General features: G+C 43.7%; 1 protein-coding gene across 8 annotated transcripts in view; it reads right to left on the bottom strand.

Moving 5' to 3' along the window:
* st3gal2 (ST3 beta-galactoside alpha-2,3-sialyltransferase 2) overlaps window positions 1-24,487 on the bottom strand; it is a 411,189-nt gene that overhangs the window by 121,629 nt on the left and 265,073 nt on the right. For all 8 annotated transcript variants that reach the window (XM_078211163.1, XM_078211160.1, XM_078211162.1 and 5 more), the window contains one exon: window positions 16,333-17,654. In XM_078211163.1, coding sequence (XP_078067289.1) covers window positions 16,333-16,671 — 339 coding nt within the window. In that variant the 5' untranslated portion in view covers window positions 16,672-17,654. The remainder of the gene's footprint in view (window positions 1-16,332; window positions 17,655-24,487) is intronic.

The raw sequence follows: 24,487 nt of genomic DNA, 5'->3' as shown, positions 1-24,487 counted from the left end.
ATACCAATGCCAGATACATTTTCAACACCCCCTTTGAATTATCAGTCACATCCCTATACATTCAATGTAACATTTTTCCTACTTTCTTGACCATCTGTAGTCACTCAAGAATTTGAATCAATCAACCAACCAAACTCCTAGACCTCTTTTCTGCTTTATTACCTCAAACACACTGTCATTTCGTAACTACCCTATATTCTTGCTTCTTCGACCTAATCTCACAACTTTATATTTATCCATGTGGAACTGGATCTGCTATCCTTCTGCTTATGTATCTCTTTGGATTATCAGGAGATCACAAAAAAAAGGAAATATCACCCCAGTTTTGTGATATTTGGAAAAATACTCTCCAACATAAAACATAATGAATGCACTCACAATAACAATTGTTTTATATTGTACCTTTAACATGATAAAATGACCCAAGACACTTCACAGGAGTACAGGAGTGTTATAAAACAAGGTATGACACCAAGCCACATAGTACATAGCACATAGCCACAAGTGACACATAGCGAGACATCTGGATATAAATTGTCCCATTGGTAAGACGCAGCATGGGTTCATGAAGGGAAGGTCATGTTTGACTAATTTGGTGGAATTCTTTGAGAACATTACATGTGCAGTGGACAATGGGGAACCTGTGGATGTGGTGTATCTGGATTTTCAGAAGTCTTTTGACAAGGTGCCGCACCAAAGACTGCTACATAAGATAGAGGTGTTACAGGTAATGTATTAGCATGGATAGAGGATTGGTTAACTAACAGAAAGCAAAGAGGGGGGTAAATGGGTGTTTTTCTGTTTGGCGATCAGTGACTAGTGGTGTGCCTCAGGGATCAATATTGGGACCGCAATTGTTTACGATTTACATAGATGATTTGGAGTTGGGGACCAAGTGTAGTGTGTCAAACTTTGTAGATAACACTAAGATGAGTGGCAGAGCAAAGTGTGCAGAGGATGCTGAAAGTCTGCAAAGGGATATAGATAGTGTAAGTGAGTGGGCGAGGGTCTGGCAGATGGAGTACAATGTTGGTAAATGTGAGGTCATCCATTTTGGTTGGAATAACAGCAAAATGGACTATTATTTAAATGGTAAAAAATTGCAGCATGCTGCTGTGCAGAGGGACCTGGGTGTCCTTGTGCAGGAATCTCAAGGAGTTGGTTTGCAGATGCAGCAGGTAATTAAGAACGTGATGCGCGTTATCACACATGAGGCTTGATGCTCAGGAAATAAAGGCTTTTATGTGCTGTAACAATGCAGCTACTAATTATATACACGATCCCAGACTGAGGGGTCCCAGACAGAGCAGAGACCTTTATACCTCTCCCAGGAGGCGGAGCCCGACTGGGATGTACCACAATAACTATAATACAAGGTGTAACAGCCCAACCCTAACCCCAACAGCAACAAGTAGAACAACCCATCCCTAACCCCAACAGCAACATATATACATACTTGTAGTACTGGCCAGACCCTGGCTCAGTACTATCTATTGGGAACCAACGATGGTTCACCACATTCACCCCTCCTTTGAAGACAAAGCCGGCGGGGTACAAAAAAACCCAGAATAATTTGTCATCAGTCTATAAGTTCAGACGGTCAGGGGGACCGCACCGTCGTTATGACCTCCTCAATACCGGCGATGACACCGGAGTAGGCACTCGCGGTGGCGTTCTCCCCAAGGCGATGTCCAACTGTTCCTCCACAGACTCACGGGCCGGTTGACCCTGAGGTGATGGTAATCCATGGAGTTCCGACACGCCCTGAAGTGGCGACCATCCTCTGGACTCAGGCAAGCTGTACACGGGAGTAAAAGGGTTAAGTAATGGTCCCGATGCTGCCCGCGCCGTGTCAGGAGGGGAAACAAGAGTTACGGGGTTTGTAACAGGGGGTATAGGAGCGACAGGGGTTTTTACGTCCCCTGCTGGCGCCAGGTCTCGGATTGAGACCGTGTCCTCTCGCCCGTCAGGGTATGCCACATAGGCATACTGAGGGTTGGCGTGGAGGAGATGGACCTGTTCGACCAACGGGTCGGACTTGCGGGCCCTTACATGTCGCCGCAGGAGGACAGGTCCTGAGTACGTCAACCAAGACGGTAATGAGGTCCCAGAGGAAGACTTCCGAGGGAATGAAAACAGCCTCTCATGGGGAGTAGCGTTGGTTGCCGTACACAGGAGTGAGCGTATGGAATGGAGCGCATCAGGGAGCACCTCTTGCCAACGGGAGACTGGAAGGCTTTTTGACTTCAACGCCAGTAAGACAGCCTTCCAGACTGTAGCATTCTCACGTTCCACCTGTCCGTTACCCCTAGGGTTGTAGCTCGTGGTTCTACTAGAGGCAATCCCGTATGAGAGCAGGTATAGCCTCAAGTCATCGCTCATGAACGACGAGCCCCTGTCGCTGTGAATGTAACTGGGGTACCCGAACAGGGTAAAAAGATCACGGAATGCCTTGATAACCGTGGCAGCGGATGTATCAGAGCAGGGAATAACAAAAGTGAATCTCGAGTACTCGTCAATGATGCTGAGGAAGTACACATTCCGATCTGTTGAGGGAAGGGGGCCCTTAAAATCGACACTCAGTCTCTCGAAGGGACGAGTGGCCTTGACTAATTGTGCCCGGTCAGGTCGGTAAAAGTGCGGTTTGCATTCTGCGCATACCCGACAGCTTCTTGTTATGGACCTGACGTCCTCCACCGAGTAGGGCAGATTGCGGGCTTTTATAAAGTGGTAGAGCCGAGTAACCCCAGGATGGCATAGGTCGCACGTGGGTGATGGCGCCAAACTCAGCGACCCCTGGTGGTCACACATCTCCGACTCCGTCGACCATAATGGCGTCGTCCTGGCCTCGCACGTGGACGAAACCCTCAACGATATCGATGACGAAGAACCGGGCGCTGAGGAATCGCAGGCCGCACTGCTGTTCCGAGAAGCGGATTTAGAGCGGCACACTTTCGAATAGTGCCCCTTCTTACCGCAGGCGGAGCACAACACAGCTTTAGCGGGACACCGTTGCCGAGTATGCTTCGCTCCCCCACAGAAGTAACACCGTGGGCTGCCCGGAGCTGCTGCCGTCGTCTGGCCCGAGTGTGAGCACGCCATCACGCAGCATTTCGAACCCGAGGGACGAGGAGGGATTGGCGACTGCTCCTGCCACGTTGTCTCCATGTGGTCTTCAGGATACAATACTAGGCTTTTGGAGGCCGTTTCCAGCATCTCCGCTAGTTCTATTTCCTGGGTGAGGTCAAGATTACCTTTCTCCAGTAGTTTGAGTTGGATGTAAGATGATCCGACTCCCGCCACAAACGCATCTCGAGCGAGGTCGTTCATATTCTGCTCTGCCGACACTGCTTTGCAGTTACAGCCCCTGGCTAGCTGTAAGAGCTCGTTCGCGTATTCCTCCATCGTTTCGCCGGACTGCCGTCGTCGAGTGGCTAAGAGGTAACGAGCGTGCATTTCGTTAGGCGGTTTAATATAACGCTTCTTAAGAAGCTCGAGGGCCTTTGTGTAGTCGGTGGCCGCACGGATCGCGAGGTAGACGGTGTCGCTTACCCTCGCATGGAGGACCCGGAGTCTGTCATCATCTGTGGTGACCGCTGCAGAGGCTGCCAGGTAGTCCTCAAAACATTTCAACCAGTGGTCGAAGGTGTTAGAGGCGCCCACCGCACGTGGATCTAGTGTAAGGCGTTCAGGCTTCAGTATCTGCTCCATACTCTTTTTTTTTCCCGACGAGAGTTTATTTACAGCAAATAAAATTGATGCGCGTTATCACACACGAGGCTTGATGCTCAGGAAATAAAGGCTTTTATTTGCTGTAACAATGCAGCTACTAATTATATACACGATCCCAGACTGAGGGGCCCCAGACAGAGCAGAGACCTTTATACCTCTCCCAGGAGGCGGAGCCCGACTGGGATGTACCACAATAACTATAATACAAGGTGTAACAGCCCAACCCTAACCCCAACAGCAACAAGTAGAACAACCCATCCCTAACCCCAACAGCAACATATATACATAATTGTAGTACTGGCCAGACCCTGACTCAGTCCTATCTAGTGGGAACCAACGATGGTTCACCACAGAACGCAAATGGAATTTTGTCCTTTATTGCTAGAGGGATGGAGTTTAAAAACAGTGAGGTTATGTTTGCAGTTGTATAAGGTGCTGGTGAGGCCATACCTGGAGTACTGTGTACAGTTTTGGTCTCCTTACTTGAGAAAGGATGTACTGGCACTGGAGTGGGTGCAGAGGAGATTCACTAGGTTGATTCCGGAGTTGAGAGGGTTGGCTTATGAGGAGACACTGAGTAGACTGGGGCTATACTCACTGGAATTCAGAAGAATGAGGGGAGATCTTATAGAGACATATAAGATTATGAAGGGAATAGATAAGATAGAAGCAGGGAAGTTGTTTCCACTGGCGGGTGAAACTAGAACTAGGGGGCATAACCTCAAAATAAAGGGAAGCAGATTTAGGACTGAATTGAGGAGGAACGTCTTCACGCAAAGGGTTGTGAATCTGTGGAATTCCCTGTGAAGCAGTTGAGGCTACCTCATTGAATGTTTTTAAGGCAAGGATAGATAAATTTTTGAACAGTAAAGGAATTAAGTGTTATGGTGAGCGGGTGGGTAAGTGGAGCTGAGTCCACAAAAAGATCAGCCATGATCTTATTGAATGGTGGAGCAGGCTCGAGGGGCCAGATGGCCTACTTCTGCTCCTAGTTCTTATGTTCTTAAGCCACATAATAACATGCAAAAGGTTGGTCAAAATGGGAGCTTATAAGTGTTTTAGGAAAGCAATCTTTATACAGTATCATCATCAACTAAACCCACATAGCCGGGTGAGAGTGGGGCAGTGGGGCGTGCGTTTGCTGGGGGTGAAAGGGACATTATTATCCATAATGATTACCTTTTCACAACACTATCCTCTGTCTCTTTAACAAAGGATACTGTAAAAAGATGGAAAATGATTGTTCTGTACATCACTTAAAAATGCACAAGCACCATTAACTCACTCCTTTGTGTATTCTCTGTGATCTTGTGCAGATTACAAAGAACAAAGAAAATTACAGCACTGGAAAAGACCCTTCGGCCCGCCAAGCCTGCACTGACCATGTTGCCCAACTGAACTAAAACCCCCTACCGTTCCGGGGACCATATCCCTGTATTCCCATCCTATTCACGTATTTATCAAGACGCCCCTTAAAAGTTACTATCGTATCTGCTTCCACTACCTCCCCCGGCAGCGAGTTCCAGGCACCCACCAACATATGTGTAAAAAACCTGCCTCGTACATTTCCTTTAAACCTGTGCCCCCTCGTATTTGACTCTTCCATCCAGGGAAAAAGCTTCTGACTATCCATTCTGTCCATGCCCCTAATAATCTTGTAGACTTCAATCAGGTCGCCCCTCAACCTTCGTCATTCCAGTGAGAACAAATCAAGTTTCTCCAACCTCTCGTTGTTCTCACTGGAAAGACGGAGGATGAGGGGTGACCTAATAGAGGTACATAAAATTATGAAAGGCATAGATAGGGTGAACGGTGGGAAGCTTTTTCCCAGATTGGTGGTGACGTTCACGAGGGGTCATAGGTTCAAGGTGAGGGGGGGAGGTTTAACACGGATATCAGAAGGACGTATTTTACACAGAGGGTGGTGGGGGTCTGGAATGCGCTGCTGGGCAAGGTGGTGGAGGCGGACACACTGGGAACGTTTAAGACTTATCTAGATAGCCACATGAACGGAGTGGGAATGGAGGGATACAAAAGAATGGTCTAGTTTGGACCAGGGAGCGGCGCGGGCTTGGAGGGCCGAAGGGCCTGTTCCTGTGCTGTATTGTTCTTTGTTCTCTCCTCATAGCTAATGCCTCCATGCCAGGCAACATCCTGGTAAATCTTTTCTGCATCCTCTTCAAAGCCTCCACATTCTTCTGGTAGTGTGGCGACCAGAATTGAACACTATATTCCAAGTGCGGCCCAACTAAGGTTCTATAAAGCTGCAAAATGGCTTGTCAATTTTTAAACTCAATGCCCGGCCGATGAAGGCAAACATGCCGTATGCCTTCTTGATTTTTCCACCTGCATTGCCACTTTCAGTGACCTGTGTACCTGTACACCCAGATCCCTCTACCTATCAATACTCAAGTTTTGCCATTTACTGTATATTTCCCATCTGTATTAGACCTTCCAAAATGCATTGCCTCACATTTGTCCGGATTAAACTCCTTCTGCCACCCGCCCAAGTCTCCAACCGATCTATATCCTGCTGTATCCTCTGACGGTCCTCATCACTATCCGCAATTCAACCAACCTTTGCGTCATTCACAAACTGACTAATCAAACCAGTTACATTTTCCTCCAAATCATTTATATATATTACAAACAGCAAAGGTCCAAGCACTGCTCCCAGCACAATAATTGATTACATCAATTATTAATTGCCCCTTCTAAATCAGGGAGGCTGAGTTATTCAATCGTGATGTTTCCAGACTGCTCATGACAAAATATTAGATTTAGGACATAAGAATTATCTATTTAGTTGATGGCTGTGCCTTTCGCTGCCTACACCCCAAGCTTTGGAGTTCTCTCCCTATACCTTTCCACCCTGCTTTCCTAAGACACTACTTAAAAGCTGCCCGAGATGTCAAGTTTTTGGTTATCTGTTTAGTGTTTCCACATCTTTTATTGGTGCATGCAATATATTGTCATAGCTAAGAACTGAATGTTGCAATTGGTCAATAATTTGCTGCTTCACTCCAAACGAGCTCATCGTGAGGAAAGGAAGATTCCTCTCTGCTGGTCTTAGGGTTCCATATGAAAGGAGCATTTTTAACTCAGTTGCTTCACGTTTGGATTCTCATTCAGAAAGCTCACAAAGATGGTTAGTGCAGAACTGGAAATGTCATATTGGTGCAGTGGGGAAATTTTTCTGAGGCATGATGGAGCTGTGTAAAATGCTCGTTAGGGACTTAGCAGCTGAAGGTGGAGCCATTAATGGTGGAGTCATTAAACTTGGGGATGCTCAAGAGGCCAGAATTTGAGAAGCGCAGTTAACTCAGAGGCTTATAGAGCTGGAGGAGATTACAGAGATCAGGGGTAAGGCCATAGAGGAATTTAGAAACAGGTATGATAATTCAACCGGGAGCCAATGTGGGTCAGTGAGCATGGGGTGATGGGTGAACAGGACTTGATATGAATTAGAACATGGGCAGCAGAGTTTTGGATGACCTCAAGTTTATGGTGGGTTGAACATGGGAAGACAGTCAGGAACGTATTGGAATACTCAAATCTAGACGCAAACAAAGCATAACAAGGATTTCAGCAGTAGATGAAATGAAGCACTATCCAATGACCCTCAGTGGAAATGCAGGTATGTGGATATTTGGTCAGGAAATGATCAGACTTTCCCCATGACATGCTGGTGTTCATTATTTAGGATCACATATGAAGGGTCCTCAGTGCTAATGCAACCATACATGGAGGTAGCAACTTTAAGAAAAGAGAACTGTTGGAGAAGGAAGAGAACTGTTGGAGAAGGAAGAAAACAAATCTTTTAATGTCCTTTGTTACCATGCTTACCTTTCAATAGTGTTCTGTGAATAATGCACTGAAAATATAATTGTGGGGTTTAGGTTATGGGGTTGTTAACAGTTATTTGAAAAGGAGCTGAATTCAGATGTTTTGGTGGACAGTTCTCCATAGTTGAGAATGACATAGTAGCTGCTATTCATTGTGAGTGCTTTACAACATTTAACAAGTGCAAATTTTCCATTTTTCCCTCCCTATTTAAAGATTTTTGGTGCTAATTTAAGCTAATGGTTTTCAGTACCGCCCATCGCAGGAATTGTCGCAGGCAGGATGGATAATCTGACGGACCAGCAAAAGATCCATTGACTTTGGGGGGAATTTCCATAAATCCCTCTGGTTTCATTGTGTGTTTTGGCTTTGCACAAAATATCTCTCCGCATCAGAAGAGCCTGAATTAATCATATCCTCTTTACTCTGCTTTCTCTAATGAAAATATGTTTAATATCCTCAGCATTTCTGTCTGTTTGGAACTGCAGCTGTCTATTACACATTATTAGCACAGAAAATTTTACATATTTTTTTTGGTACTGTTTTGATTTTTTAAAATCCACATAAATAGCACCAATATAGCTGGGACAACTCACACACAAGGCACAATTAGAAGAACATAGCTGTCTTAATTGGTCTCCTGCTGATCGAAAGCTGGTTTCCTGTTCAAATGTGAGCTGGTTTTGCCTTCCAGAGTTTTGAAACTAATTGAAACAGATCTCAATTTCCTGCACGCAAGTCATTACAACTTGTATAAACATGGGAGAATATGAGTACCCAAGAGAAAGCCTACTACCCTCCCAGCTGGGACACAGATGGACACTGTTGCTTAATGTTCCAGTGTTAGAAATATTTATCAGAAGAGATGGAACTTGATCTGGGATACTTTTGGTGCAATAAAATACACTCAATAGCATATCACAAACAGTGGGCGGAACTTAATGATCGCGACACCAGTCTCACATGCTAGCTGGAGCCCCGTACTGTATCCAAAGGGAAGATCCACCCGAATTACCTGTCCATTAGCTACTTACTAGCCAGCAGTGAGCCTTCCCCAGGATTTAGGACCTGACAGCTCTCCATCATAGAGAGTGACAGCTGCTGTTGGTAATTTACCCACCAGAGGCTGAGGAACACTGAGGTACCCAGGTCATAAAGCAAGTGAGAGCAGGATAGGATGTGAGGAGGGGTTTTCTGGTTGGACAGGTGAGGGGAAGGGGGTCAGAAGAATGGGCAGGGGGCGGTCTTTGCTGATGTCAGGTACCGACATTAGGCATTGAGTGCTTTTTAACAAGGGACCACCCCACCCCATCCCACCCCCTCACTTTCAGACTACCTTTTACAATCTCCCCACATGGTGGCCGATGAGGCCGTTAAGTCAGCATTAATGACCCACTTAAGGGCCTCAATTAGCTTCCGGGTGGGATGGCTCTGTACAAGCCTTCCCAGACTTAATTTGGCAGAGGTGGGAAGGCAGTGGGATCCACTGCCTTCCCACTAGCAGCACAGTGGTTAGCACTGCTGCCTCACAGCACCAGGGACCTGGGTTCAATTCGACCACGGGTCACTATCTGTGTGGAGTTTGTACATTCTCCCTGTGTCTGTGTGGGTTTCCTCTGGGTGCTCCAGTTTCCTTCCACACGCCAAAGATGTGTGAGTTAGGTTGATTGGCCATGCTAAATTGACCTTAGTGTCAGGGGGATTAGTTAGGGTAAATATGTGGGGTTACGGGAATAGGGCCTGGGTGGGATTGTGGTCGGTGCAGACTCGATGGGCCGAATGGCCTCCTTCTGCATTGTAGGGATTCTATGATTCACACCCTGCACTCTCCCCCTACCGCCGTTTAAATGCCCCCGTCTCCAAACTCGCTGCCGGGGTCATTACATTTCTCCCGATATGTCACTTGCCAACCTTCAACAGTGTTATTCCTGGACAACTTTTTTTAAGGTATATTAATTCAGTTATATGCATTGTATTATGTTACTTGGATATATGATTTTAATATTCTATTGCTTGTCATTGTATTGCACCTATATACCTCTATTAATTTTATAATGTTTCTAAAGAAAATAAGGAGAAACACTCATTTTTATAACCCTTTAACACATTTATGATGGAAAATGATCAAGTCAGTGACCTGGGCTACTTCATGATTCACTTCACTAGTGATACTCATTATGGTGATTTAGTTACAAGGAATTGATGAGCATGTTTTATCAAGTGAGTGATGATAGATGGGATTATTCTGTCTCATTCTTTCCATGGAGGAATCATTTTACCCAAAAGGATTGAAGAGTGATTACTCCAAGAGACCACTTCATTACTATGTAAATAGAAACCCACCAAATCCATGTCCTATGTCTATTCAGCCTGATTTTACTGTGGATGCCCAGAGCCCTGATATGGAAGAATCAGATTGATGATATGCTTTTGAATTGTAAATGAGCCTGTTAGAAACTGACATGTCTGGAACATTCACATTATTAATGATGAGGCATTCTCTTGGGCTGATCCTACTGGTCATAGTGGGCCGTAATTTGCTATTGCATGACTTTTAACAGTCAGATTTTACCTAGCACATTAAAGCTTTTATATTTTTTTGAGAGGCAAATTATTGAAAATGTAAGCTGTCAATGTAGTATTGAGGGAAACAAGGCATCTGAGACCTGAGAGAACAGGGCAAGGAACTGTGTGTCCTGAACCCGTCAGAATGAAGCATTGTGAAATTAGCAGTTCAAAGACTGAAAAGGAAATGGAATTTAGGGCAGAATAGTATGTCTCAAATCAGGAGGACTCCCCCACGTCTGGAGAGAAATGATCAGATGTGATGACTTTGGGCGGTGTTCCTGATGTCATCACACTTGTTTTTTGTAATACGTCAACCGGGCGGGTTTAAAGTTGTAATCCCGCCTGCGTTATGTAAATATCAATTAAGAGGGCATTTAAGGTCATTAATTAACAATTGTGTATGAACGTAATAATACACCTTCAGAGCCAGATTCACATCATGTGTGTTTCCCGTTCTTTAAGGGAAAGCTTGTTAGGGTGGGTTTAAAAGCTACAGCTGAGCCCTGAGTCTCAGCTTAGTAGTTATTAGATCTGTAATTGTTTCTATTTGATGACAGCTCTGCATGTTTATTAACAGGGGCTTCTACTTGTTGAACATTCAGCTGGTCTATGATCATCAAAGACGGCTCATTTCGGTATGCGCCAGGTACCCAGGCTGCAGGCACTGCTCCTTCATTCTGCAAAACCCACAGACATCAGACCTATTCAGTGGCCTTGATGCCCTGGATGGATGACTTCTGGGTGACAAGGTTGCTCATTGAAGAGATGGTTCGTGATACCAGAATAGACATGGAGAGGAGATATGATAACAGCAATGGTCACACCAGGTCCATCATCAAACAGACCAGTGGTCTATTGAAAATGAGGTTCAGGTGCCTTGGCAGATCAGGAAGGGCACCTATAGTGCTGTTAGGGAGAAAATTCCAGGATATTGACCTAGCGACAGTGAAGGAATGGTGATATATTTCCAAGTCAGGATGGTGAGTGGCAATTGTAATTGTTGACCTTTCCAATCGTTACTTTCCAGGAATCTCAATGACTAGGAATAGTTATTTGAGATCTCAAATCAGGTTAACAATGTTCTCCATTCCTATACGTAAATGGCACAGCAACTTCAGGCAAGGGGTATATGTGTGTCTAAACTCAACAAGCCAAAGTTGCTGTCCAAGATGCACAGCTCTACCATTAGTTCCCAAAAGTGGCATTCTGCTGTCAGCCTCACCATTAAAATGCCTTGGATGGTGTGTTGTTGCTGTACTTGTAGGGTAAAAATGAGCTCAACTCGCCATAGGAAATTAAGTCTTGTCTGTTTCAGTAAATGTGTCCCTTTCTCAATATGATGAGCATTAATTACTGCTAACCAAACTCTTTGGAACTGAAAACAAACTATTACAAGTCTCCTTCAGGTTTAAATTAGTGTTGGAGATATAAAATTGTAATACCTTTTAACTTTTCAGAATCTGATCCTGGCTCAGATCACCTACTGCTGAAAACTTTATTACCTCGAGATTTAACAATTCCAACGTTCGCTACTCTTATCTTCTACCTTGCATAAACTTGCTCTTATTCAAAACCCTTCTGCCTGTAACTTAACGAGCAGCAAGTCCTGTTCATCCATCATCTTTGTGTTCATTGACCGACATTGCTCCCCAATCTGACAATTGCTCATTTACAAAATTCTCACCCTTGTTTTAAAATCCCTCCGTGGTCTCACCCCTGCCCATCTCTGTAATCTCCTGCAGTCCACAACCCCCAAGATATCTGTCCGCTGCCACTTCTGGCATATCCCAGATTTTAGTCACTGTTTGACTGGTAGCCAGATTTTCAGCTGGATAGACACTATGCTCTAGCATTCCATCCCTAAAATTCTCCACCTCCCTCTTACTCTTTATCATGCTCTTTAAAACCTACCTCTTTCACTTAACTTTTGGTTTACTGTCCTGATGTCTCCTTCTTCACTAGGAGAATTATGTAGTTTGTAGTTCTGTATCCTAGGGGCCAGTGAATACTGAGTCGGTGAACAGATTCAAGATAGATTTCCAAAGATCTTTTGGGCATGAAGGAAATGAAGATTTATGGGGATCAGGTGGGAAAGTGGAGCTGAAATTCAGCCGTGATCTTATTGAATGATGAAGCAGGCTTGATGCACTATGCTTTGCAGCAAAGTATTTTTTTAGAGTAATCAGCTCCACACCGGAAATTTGCATTTCATTAGCGGATATTTGCATTTCATTAACAGGCCCACGGCTGAATCTCTGGCCTGCTAGCGCCCCCCCCCCCCCCCCCGCCCCCCCCAGGAGGTCGAGGGTAAGGAGGGGTGCCCCTGGGTAGTGCCAGCCTGGCCCCTTGGTACTGCCCAAGGGGCAAACTGGCAATGCCCAAGGGGCACTTGGGGTGGGCCTATTTTGGGGGGCCGATCGGTAAGGGTGGGGGTTCCTGCTGCCACTTTGCATTGGGATCGGTGGCAGAGGGAGGACATGATCGGGGCTGGTCATCTGGGTTTGGGGGTGGGGTGGGGAGGGGGGCAGTGCCGGGAGAGCGGGTTTGGGGAAATCAGGTCTGGCCATGGGTCAGGGGGATTGGGGCTGGCTGGGGAGGTGGGGTAGGGAGACATTGAAGCTGGCCTGGAGAGGTCCAGGAGGCCAGTGATTGGGGGGGGGGGGGATTTGGAGGCCAGTGATGGGGGTCGTGAGGCTGGCCAGCAATCGAGAGACTGGCAATGTGGGTCTACTGTGCATGCGCTGATCTCCGCTCTGACAGTGGCTCACTCAGCGCTATGCTGCCATAATCTTGGGCAGGAACAGGCCCTGCCTGCTAATTTCAGAGGGAATCCCACTCGGGCCCTTTGTGGTCCTCAGAGTGTGGGAGATTCAAACTGAAAATCCCGCTAAAAAAACCAGCGAGAGTTACTCCCATTTTCACGCAAATTGGGGATTTTGAATTTTTTGGAGAGAATCCCGGCCAAACACTTCATTGGCTGTGAAGCATTCTGGGACACCCTGAGATTGTGAAAGGCACAATGTGAATGCAATTTATTCCATCTTTCTTTCTTTTCGTGGTATGTCTCTGCAGGGTGAACAATCAATCCCCATGTTCATCAGTCAGCCTTACTGAATGTGAATGCAGAGTCAGATTGTATCATGGAGATCAGAACTGAACAGTTGTCCAGATACAAAAAACAGAAAATGCTGGAAAATCTCAGCAGGTCTGACAGCATCTGTGGAGAGAGAATAGAACCAACATTTTGAGTCAGGATGACCCTTCATCAGAGCTGTCCAGATGTAGTCTCACCAGGACAAATGAGACTTCAATGTTGCTACCATAGGTTTATGCATCACATCCCACGTATGAACATTGAACTAACAATTTTAATACAAATCCAGTCCTCATTTATGCTGAGTTACCACAAGCAGGTTTTTGTATATCGTGCATTTCATATTTTCACTTGATCTAATCTTGTGGGTTTACCATCACAGAATCACAGGATTGTTATAGTACAGAAGGAGGCTCTCCAAATGAGCATCATGACTTAGTGCCATTCTCCTGCCTTTTCCCCGTACCCTTGCACATTGTTTCTATTCAAATAATCATCCAAGGCCCTCTTGAATGCCTCAATTGAACCTGTGTCCACCACACTTCCAGCCAGTGCTTTCCAGACCCGAGCCACTCACTCTGTGAAAAAGTTTTTTCTCCTATTACGTTTGGTTCTGTTGCAAAACACTTTAAATCTGTGCCCTCTAATTCTCGATCCATTTACAAGCAGGAACTCGTACCTCCTCTGTCCAGTCCCCTCATGATTTTGATCACCCCTATCAAATCTCCTCTTAATCTTCTTCCCTCCAAGGAGATTAGTCCCAGCCTCTCTAATCTATCCTTATAACTGAAGTTTCTCATCCCCGGAACTATTCTTGTAAACTTCTTTGGTACTCTCCCCAATGCGTTGACATCCTGCCTATCGTGTGGCGGCCAGAACTGTCCACAATATTTCAGCTGAGGTCTAACTAGTGTCTTGTATAAATTCTGCATAACCTCCTTGCTTTTGCACTCTATGCCCTTATTAATAGAGCCCAGGATACTATATGCTTTATCAACTACTCTCTCCACTTATCCTGCTAGTTTCAATGAACAATGCACATATACACCCAGGTCCATCTGCTCCTGCAACCCCTTAAGAATTTGCCCCTTATTTCATATTGTCTGTCTCTGTTCTTCCCACCAAAATGCAACACTTCACACTTCTCTGCATTGAAATTCATCTGCCCCCTATTTGCCCACTCCATCAATTTGTCTATTTTCTTTTGAGGTTTTACATTTCCTGCCCACTCCGCCATAAGATTTGATGTGCCCCTCACGGATGCATAATTAATAAGATGAACAGCAGAAAATCTCCTGTGTTAAGTCACCCACTCTCAAGTGAATGCCACTCTGACCTCTGCTTCTGCCACTGGACTTGCCCTCCAGAATGAATCTGCCCTTCCTTTATATTCCATGTCTCACACAACAAAAGACAAACAATGTAGACTTCAGGTAACACGGACCCGAGAAGATACTCTGATGGTCATCTCAATCTCTCCCTGCTTATATAGTCCACATAAGCTCTTCAATCGCTTTATTACTATAAACAGTGAGCAAACAATATTCCCCAGACTCTCAAGACATTGATAAGTGACCTTCATCCTTTACCAAACGTACCTATTGAGTGGTGCTGAAAGCTGTTTCAATTCATTGTGTGCTAAACCCGCAAACAGACTAAGATATTGAGACATATCGGTGGTGTGAACCAACTTCCCCACATTCATCACCACTCCAGGCATTTGCAAATTAATCTTATTACATATTCTGCTATCAATGATGAAGTTACTGAGCTGAGTGCAGTCATTGCTGGGAAAAAGCATTCTTTTGGGGCATGTTCAAAATTAAGCAATCCTAGGAGAGATATAAACAAATCATTACAATTTTAAATGGTGTGCAGGAACAGACAGGCCTTGACATTTATGCATGTCCATCTTTGAAGGTGGTAAGACTAGTTAACAAAGCTATTATGAATAATATGGGATCATTAACTTTATAAATAGAGGTTTAGAGTACAAAAACAAAATAATTTTGCTGAACCTTAATCAGTTTGAACACTATGTTCATTTCTGGGCACCTTATTTTAAAAAGGACATAAAGCCTGGAGTAAGTGCAGAAGTGATTATTTTGAATGAGACCAGGAGTCAGTGACTTCAGCTATTTGAGAGGCCAGAGAAACTGGTACACATTCTCCTTAGAGTAGATAAAGTTAATGGAATCTTAATAGAGGTGTTCAAAATTATAAAGGGTTTAATTGAGTAAACAAGAGAAACTGTTTCCATTGTTGGGAGCCCTTGTTAACCAGAGGATTTAAAATAACTACTAAAAGAACCAGATGAGAGGTGAGGAAAATCACTTTGGTGCAGGTTGTTGTCTTTTGAAAAGGTGGGAGAAGCAGTTACAAAAGGGAATTGGAAGAATTTACTCTGAGGAACAAATCTTTCCAAAAGTTTGTCCCAGTCCTGCTCGGTTGATTCTTCCTGTGGCACCCACCCTTCCCGGCTGCAGCCCCAGTCCTCAGGACGCATAAGTAGTCACATCAGATGGGCTAAATGGCCTCCTTCTGTGACGCATGATTCTATAAACATGGTTACAAGGAGAATACTCTCAATACTCCGCTACTTTGTCACAAATGCCTCAGAATAGCGCCATCAAACATGCAAACATTACATTTCCATTTCCAAGAGCAAGTATCCTTCTCGTCTCTCTGTGTGAGATTGTCAACGTAGTGATTTAGCCGATCTCAGCCAAGTTGATAGTGTATGAAATATAATTGGCCTCGATACTCTCAGGAAAGGGAAAGTGGGAGGACTCAGCTCCTGATTACAATGCATTAGCATGGATGTCAAGGACTTGGAGAAGGGGCAGAGGAAATTTATTTGAATGATACTAGGAACCAATGACTTCAGTTATTTAGAGATACCAGAGAAGCTCTTGGTTGTTTGAGATGTCTCCATATTCAAATAGCTTAGACTCACACACAAACAAGGCCATTTAAGTGAGAGCTTAGAGAATTGTCAGCAACATGCATGAGTCAATGCCTTCAGAAGATGAAGAAAACAAATTGAAAGACATTCATATTTAGATCACTTCTCCTCTAAGTGTAAAGATACTCACCACCCACCAGTTGTACACATCGGGGTCTAACTTCATGTTTGCTTTTGTCCAAAGTGGTAGAATATCCTGATCAAAGTGCTCATCAAACCACTGTGACACACCAGGGTCACCCACACAATGATCACAAGCACACGTCTTCTGACCTACAAGATCCTTGCTCAACTTCTGCACCCCCAAGTAGCTGGGCACCAGCTTGACCCGGTGGGCATCTTCCATACCCTGGGTCTCCAGGTATGCCATGTTGGTCACACCTGTCAGTGTGTAAGTAAAAAACAGCGAAGTCAGAAAGGCAACGAGAAGCACAAGGAAGAGGATAAATACCCGAAGCGAGCACTTCATTGTCACACTGTTGCACTTTGGGCTCGGAGCTTTGGCTGTGACAAAAAGTTCTTGTTGCTGATTCTCATGTACTGTTGAGTGACTTCAGCAGGGTGGGCAGAGGTCAAAAGTGGAAGAGTGCCAAAAATCAACTGTGCTGTTTATCTCTGTCTAATTTAATGGAGGCTTGCTGTTGGTTTTAATTGGAGATCCTCAGAGAATGCTTCAGCTGTTCCATTAAACACTGGCATGTAGCAGTTAAACATTCTCAGCAGAGACTGCTTGCTGGTAATTCCTCTTTCAGTCAGACATTCAGCCTCTGCTTTCACTTCTCTCCTCCCCTTTGCAAACGTAGCTGAAGGTTTTGCTAAATCTCCTTTTGCCTCAGATATAGTGGCAGTTAAAAAAAATCTCCACTATCCTTTGGAACAAGCTTGACAGAATCAGACTCCTTGAAGCAGTTCACTCGTTAGTTCTTTAGTCCTCTGAGAGATTAGGCTTGGTTTTTCCGTGATAAGATGTTAGATTAATTCGGTTAAACTGCTGTTTGATTTACTCTCACACTGTGAGCCACAAACCAAGTCTCTCAAAAAGTCTTGCCTCGTATTAACCGGAGCCCAGATTGCTGCTTCAGAAATTTATAGCATCTCTTGTGGGTCTCTTATTTTCATGAAGAGGTATGTCTGCTAGAGAGCTGTTGCCAAGGTGACTATTGATATGTGCTCAAAAAAAACGAGGTAAATCAAGGCGTGCAGATGAGAGCACTGTCTGCTCACAAGTCCTCTGTATGTTTGTCGATGCCATTCAGCTTCCTAATACACTGTCAGGCAAGAGGTTACAACAAGGCTAAAAAACATTTTTCCCCTCCACATGCAGCAGAACTAATTAGACGGGTGTGCTCTGTTTTCTAAACCCCACGTCAGCTTTTCTTCTGGGTTTTGCTGTTTGGCCAGTTACTCAGGACTTACTCAGGCAGACAGCGTGTCCCACTCCACATGAAAAGCCTAGATTTAAAAAAAGAGAAAAAGAGTTCAGTCTACACAGTCCATAAACAAATCTAAACAAAGTGCTCTGCTCTTTTTTTCTGTGTAGTTCAATCAATTCAAAGTCCTAGATTAGGAAACAAACCATTATATAAATCAGTTCACCACATTACTAGGCATCAGTTTCTGTCCTTAATTTAAAAGCCATTGTGGCCAAAATAACATTTTGTCTTCAATTTTCTCCCCTTCTTTTCTTCCTCAGGCTTGGATTAAAATTCAGGAGTACCAGCAGCCCTGTGCCAAGTGCTCATTCTTTATCTGTGAGCCTACATAATGTTTGGCACCAGGTTATTTGACTGTGGGGGGCATCAAAGCAAAACTCAATCCCTGTCTCATCTGACATTCATAACCACGTACTCTTCAGCAATGTTCATCAGATAGAAATTGGGGATCAGATCCATGGCTAAATTTTAGGCTCTCTAGCCCAGTTCCGCTGAAATTAACTGCCCCTTATAGCTGAGACCAGCCAACAGCATGGATCAAGGATTGAACCTGGTATCTTCTGTTTTTTGTGGCTCAGTGCACCATAAATCATCCTATGTTCAGCATAGAGCTAAGATAAGGGGCAGGGGTGGGCCTCCAGGTCCCATTCAGGTACACTTGCAGGTGAATGAATGACATAGACCCTGATTCTTGTGAGTTGGGCTGACACTTGAGGTGTTTAAAAATAATGGGTTGGACCCTATCCCAGGATTCCTGGTCTCAACAATTTTTGCCAGAGCCTTCTAAGTGTGCAGGTAGCAAGTCCACACTGTGCACTCCAGACCTGGCTGGTTCCATTATGGGGTAGGCATTTTATACCCCCTGCAATGTTCATAGAGTCTGACTAGCTTAGGCGTGAATCATAGTCTGGATCTCAGGACCTTTTGAAAGGCAAGTTTAAAAGCTCTTAGACTTGCCTCCTCTTATCTCCCAAGGGCAAGTGGATGAAGTGATAGTTGGCGACCATATGGGGATAGTGATCACAATTCGATTAGATCTAGCATTACCATGGAAAAGGACAAAGATAAAGCAGGAATAAAAGTTTTGAACTGGGAAAAGGCAACTTTTGCAGGAATGAAAGGAATTTGGCTGAGGTGAACTGGACAACACTGCTGGGGGATAAATCTGTGGAAAACCAGTGGGAAGCAGTAAAAAGCAAGATTCTAATTTTATAAAGTAGACATGTCCCCTCCAAAAATAAGTGTGGTACTGCCAGATGTAAACCCCCCCTGGTTGTCTAGAAGAATGCAGGGGAAGATCAAACAGAAAAAGAAAGTGTTTGATAGGTACAAAGACCTAAGCATTTGATTTGATTTGATTTATTATTGTCACATGTATTAGTATACAGTGAAAAGTGTTGTTTCTTGCACGCTATACAGACAAAGCATACCGTTCATAGAGAAGGAAAGGAGAGAATGCAGAATGTGTTGTTACAGTCATAGCTAGGGTGTAGAGAAAGATCAACTTAATGCAAGGTAGGTCATTCAAAAGTCTGATGACAGCAGGGAAGAAGCTGTTCTTGAGTCGGTTGGTACATGTCCTCAGACTTCTGTGTCTTTTTCCCGATGGAAGAAAGTATGTCCGGGATGCGTGGGGTCCTTAATTATGCTGGCTGCTTTTCCAAGGCAGCGGAAAGTATAGACATTGTCAATGGATGGGAAGCTAGTTTGAGTGATGGACTGGACTTCATTCATGACCCTTAGACCCATGCGGTCTTGTTCAGAGCAGGTGCCATACCAAGCTGTGATACAACCAGAAAGAATGCTTTCTATGATGCATTTGTAAAAGTTGGTGAGAGTCGTAGTGGACATACGAAATTTCCTTTGTCTTCTGAGAAGGCAGAGGTGTTGGTGGGCTTTTTTAACATAGGAAATGCAGGGAAGAATTAAAAAGAGAAATAAGGAAATCAAAGAGAGGGCATGAAAAATGATTAGCAAATAAAGTTATAGAGAACCCAAAGATGTTTTACCAATATATTAATAATAAAAAGTTAGTTAAGACCTATCAGAGATGAAGAAGGAAACTTGTGTGTAGATGCAGAGGCTGTGGGAAGGGTTTTAAATGAGTGTTTTACCTCCGTGTTTACAAATGAAAGGGATGATGCAGATAATGTAGTCCAGAAGAAACACTGTGAGATATTGGATGGGATAATCATAAAGATAGAGGAAGTACTCAAAGGGTTGGAATCCTTGAAAATTGCCAGGGCCAGATGGACTATTTCTGAGGCTTCTGAAGGAGGTCAGGGAGGAGATAGCAGATGCTCTGTGGATGATTTTCCAATACTCACTAGATATAGGGGAGGTACTGGAGGATTGGAGAAATGCAAATGTAGTTCCATTGTTTAAAATGGGATTGAAGGAAATGTCAAACAATTACAGTTAGTCTTACATCGGTGTGGGCAAATGAGTAGAATCAATCCTGAAAGATAGGATTAACTGTCAAGTAGAAAGGCATGGACTTATCATGGATAGTCAGCATGTATTTGTTAAAGGAAGGTCTTGCCTCACAAACTTGATTGAATTCTTTGAGGGAATGACAAGAAGGATTGATGAAGATAGTGCAGTGGATGTTGTGTACAAGGATTTAGCAAGGCATTTGACACGGTCCCATTTGGCAAATTGGTCAAAAATATAAAAGCCCATGGGGTACAGGGTGACATTGCAAACTGTATTAAAAGTTGGCTTAGTAACAGGAAACAAAGGATAATGGTGATGGATGCCCTTATGAATGGAAAGTTGTTTCAAGTGGTGTTTGGTGTTGGAACCCTTTCCATTTGTGCTATATATTAACGATTTGGACATGAACATGGGGGGCACGACTGAAAATTTGTAGATGACACAAAGATTGGCTTGATAGTGGATAATATAGAGGATCGCTATAATCTACAAAACAATATAGATGGGTTGGTGGAGTGAGCAATAAAGTGGCAGATGGATTTTAACATAGAGAAGTATGAGGTAATGCATTTAGAGTGGGTTAGGGCAGTCACTCTCTTCTCACCTCTGGTGAACAACTCTTTTGTCCATATTTGAACCAAGGCTGTAATTATGTCATGAGTTGAGTGACTCTGACAGAACCCAAACTGAGTGACCGTGAGCGGGTTAGGTTGATTGGCCATGCTAAATTGACCCTAGTGTCAGGGGATTAGCAGGGTAAATAAGTGGGGTTGCAGGAATATGGCCTGAGTGGTTGGTGGTTGTGGTTGGTGCAGACTCAATGGGCCAAATGGCCTCCTTTTGTACTGTAGGCATTCTATGAAATCCAACCCAGCCAATTACCGTCCCATCAGTCTACTCTTGATCATCAGTAAAGTGATTGAAGGGGTCATAAACAACCCTATCATTTGGCAATAACCTGCTCACAGACTCTCAGTTTGGGTTCTGTCAGAGTCACTCAACTCATGACATAATTACAACCTTGGTTCAAATATGGACAAAAAGTTGATCACCAGAGGGAGATGAGAGTGACTGTCCTGGGCGTCAAGGCAGCATTTGACCGGGTATGGCATCAGGGAGCTCTAAAAAATCTGGATAACTGGGAATCAGAGTGAAAACCCTCCACTGGTTTCAGTCATATCTGAAACATAGGAAGATGGTTGTGGTGGTTGGAGGTAATCATCTCAGCTTCAGAACTGCAGGAGTTCCTCAGGGTAGTGTCCTCGGCCCAACCTTCTTCAGCTGCTTCATCAATGACCTTCCTTCCATCATAAGGTCAGAAGTGAGGATGTTTGTTGATGACTGCACAATGTCCAGCACCATTCGTGACTCCTCAGATACTGAAGCAGTCCATGTTCAAATACAACAAGACCTGGAAAAAATCCAGTCTTGGGCTGAGACTGGCAAGTAACATTCACACCACGCAGTGCCAGATAATGATCATCTCCAACAACAGAAGATGTAATCATTGCCTCTTGACATTCAATGGCATTACCTTTGCTGAATCCCTGCAATAAACATTCTGGAAGTTACCATTGACCAAAAAATTGAACTGGACTAGCGATATAAATACTGTGGCTACTAAAGCAGGTCAAAGGCTAGAAATTCTGCGGCAAGTAACTTACCTCCTGATGCCCCCAAGCTTGTCCACCATCTACAAAGCACAAATCAGGATTGTAATGGAATACTATCCACTTGCCTGGATGAGTGCGGCCCTAACAACACCCCAGAAGCTGGACACCATCCAGGACAAAGCAGACTGCTGATTGCTACCCCTTCCACAAACATTCAATCCCTCCACCATTGACAAACAGTAGTAATTGAGTGTACCATCTACAAGATGTACCGCAGGGACTCACCAAGGTTCCTTAGCCAGTACCTTCCAAATCCACGATCACTACCATCTAAAAGGACAGGAGCAGCAGATACCTGGGAACATCACCACCTGGAGGTTCCCCTCCAAGTCACTCACCATCTGACTTGGAAATATATCATCGTTCCTTCACTGTCACTGGATCAAAATCTTAGAATTCCTTACAGCGGTTCAGGAAGGCAGCTCAACACCACCTTCTGAAAGGTAACTAGGGATGGTCAATAAATGCTGGTCTAGCAAGAGATGTCCACATCCCATAAATGAATTTTAAAATAGCCTGTGTAAACAGACCCCTGCTGAGCTGATTACATTAGAAAGTCTTGGACTTAACGAAGCGTTCATGATAAGGTTATCTGGAGAAACCTGTTTGGCCATCTGTTTTGGCTGATAGTTGCTAGATTCCCACATTATACAAGCTGAAGTAGAGTGTTAGTTTTGACTGATTGACATCTTTATGAAGTTATAATAGGTTATTCTTTGAGCTGTTTTTCAATGTCCGTATTTTTATTCGGACAAGATTAACAGACATGAAGTGAATGGGTGAGGGATCAAGCTTGGAATGATATAGCAAATCAAGGGATAGACTCAAGGCAGTAAAGCATTATAGTAATAGGGGAAATGAGGGTTATAGAAGAAACAGGGAGATAAAACCTAAGAAACACCAATACTCAAGATTAGATGATACAAGGTTAACAAATAGACAAAACTAAAGGCATTCTTAACAAAATAAATGAATTGATAGTGCACATTGAAGTAAATAAATGTGATCTGGTGGCCATTATGGAGATATGGCTGCAGGATGACAAGGCTTGGGTCCAGAATATTGAGATGTATATAATATTTAAGAAAAATATAATGCGAGGTAAAGGTGGAGGGGTAGCATTGTTAATCAACAATGGCATTGATTCAATAGTTAAAGATTACCTTGGTTCAGGAGATTAGGATGTGGAATTGGTTTGGGTGGAGATGAGGAATATTTAGGGGAAATAAGTCATGAATGGGATTGTCTACAGGCCCCCTAACAGTAACCATAATGTCAGACAAAGTATGTAAGAACAAATACTGGGTGCTTGAAATAACAGGACAGCAATAATCATTGGTGATTTTAATCTACATATAAACTGGAAAAATCAGATTGGCAGTAGTAGTCTGAATATCCGCAGTATTTCTTTATTTTACTGCTCATGACCCTTCTACTGGGGCTTGTGCCACATTATCCGTGAAAGGATGACCTTTCAATGAGCCATAATTTGCAGGTTAGTCATATTGGAGTGGGCTGTTACAAGTGCAAGTCCTAGTGTGGAATAAAATACATTGTTACTTAAAATAATATTTACTTTTGCTGACGTGGGAGGGGTGGTTGGTGGTGGGGGAGAGAGTGTCACTGATTTACTGAAACATTGTGTACTCTGGAATAATTATCACTCATCAATCACTGCTAATACAGGCAGTAGAAAGATAGAGTGTACAGTTCCAGCAAGGTAATATATTATAACAATTGCTTGAATTTATTATGAAGGCATAACTGTCAAGAAGCAGAGATACCTGCAGTCGGAGCTCCCACCCAGTCACACTTCATTTCCATGGCAACTGTCCTTTGATTCCAACATTCAATTAATTAAAAACATAATAAGAATAAAAGGAATGGTTCAGGTGGATTTATGATCAAGGTTGAAGGTGAAGTTGAATAGAATTTACATAATCAATTAATAAAATTCTAAGATACTTATTGCAGATGGGCGAATGGATGTACCCAGCATTGTCTCTATGAAAATATCTATGTCTCAAAACCACAGGAACTGCACTAATGATCTGAAATTCAGATGGCCAACAATAAAGTTGAAAATCATTATCCGTAGGAGCAAAGTACACAGAAGAGATTTGGAGGCATGGAGAAGAGGTAGTTGTATGTCTGGATAAAATGACATCTGAGCTGATCAAGATGGAGGAAGTTGTTCCCAAGGGCCCAATTTTGGAAAGTGTAGACTACATTTTGTTTTGCAAACAGCTGCTTAGACTGGATTAAAGTAATTGTGAAGCGTTGGGTTCAACTTCTTAATCTGCTTGCCTTTGCAAAATCTTTGATTCACATCCAGGTCATTCTTTGCCAAGTGGTACCCATCCATGTAAATCATTCTTTCCCCATGTGGCAGTCTTTGTAATATTGTAATGTATATGTATACCTTAAACTGCATAATGTCCCTCTCACCCTAACAGGAGGGTCTGTCTTAATCAAGTTCTGCCACAACTATCAATGGGATCACGCTAGAAAGGAGGTACTTAGGGTGAAGAATCCACTTGTAACAGCAAAATTATTTATAATAACTGAACATTCACTGGTAGGAGTTTTTGAGAATAATATCGGAAAACATTATCATCAGTGATCTGGTTAAAGCACTTTCTGGTTCAATTCACTCTTTGACTTGTGCTTCTCTATTCAAATCTCCATGCAATTTCCCATTCTTTCGGTGGTCCCAAAGCTCCCCTCTCCAACTCCTTCTAAC

The sequence above is a fragment of the Mustelus asterias genome, chromosome 4, assembly GCF_964213995.1.
Source record: "Mustelus asterias chromosome 4, sMusAst1.hap1.1, whole genome shotgun sequence".
In the NCBI taxonomy this organism is placed as follows: domain Eukaryota; kingdom Metazoa; phylum Chordata; class Chondrichthyes; order Carcharhiniformes; family Triakidae; genus Mustelus; species Mustelus asterias.
The sequence above is the reverse complement of the archived record's forward strand: the minus strand, read 5'-3'. Positions and strand labels throughout refer to the sequence as shown.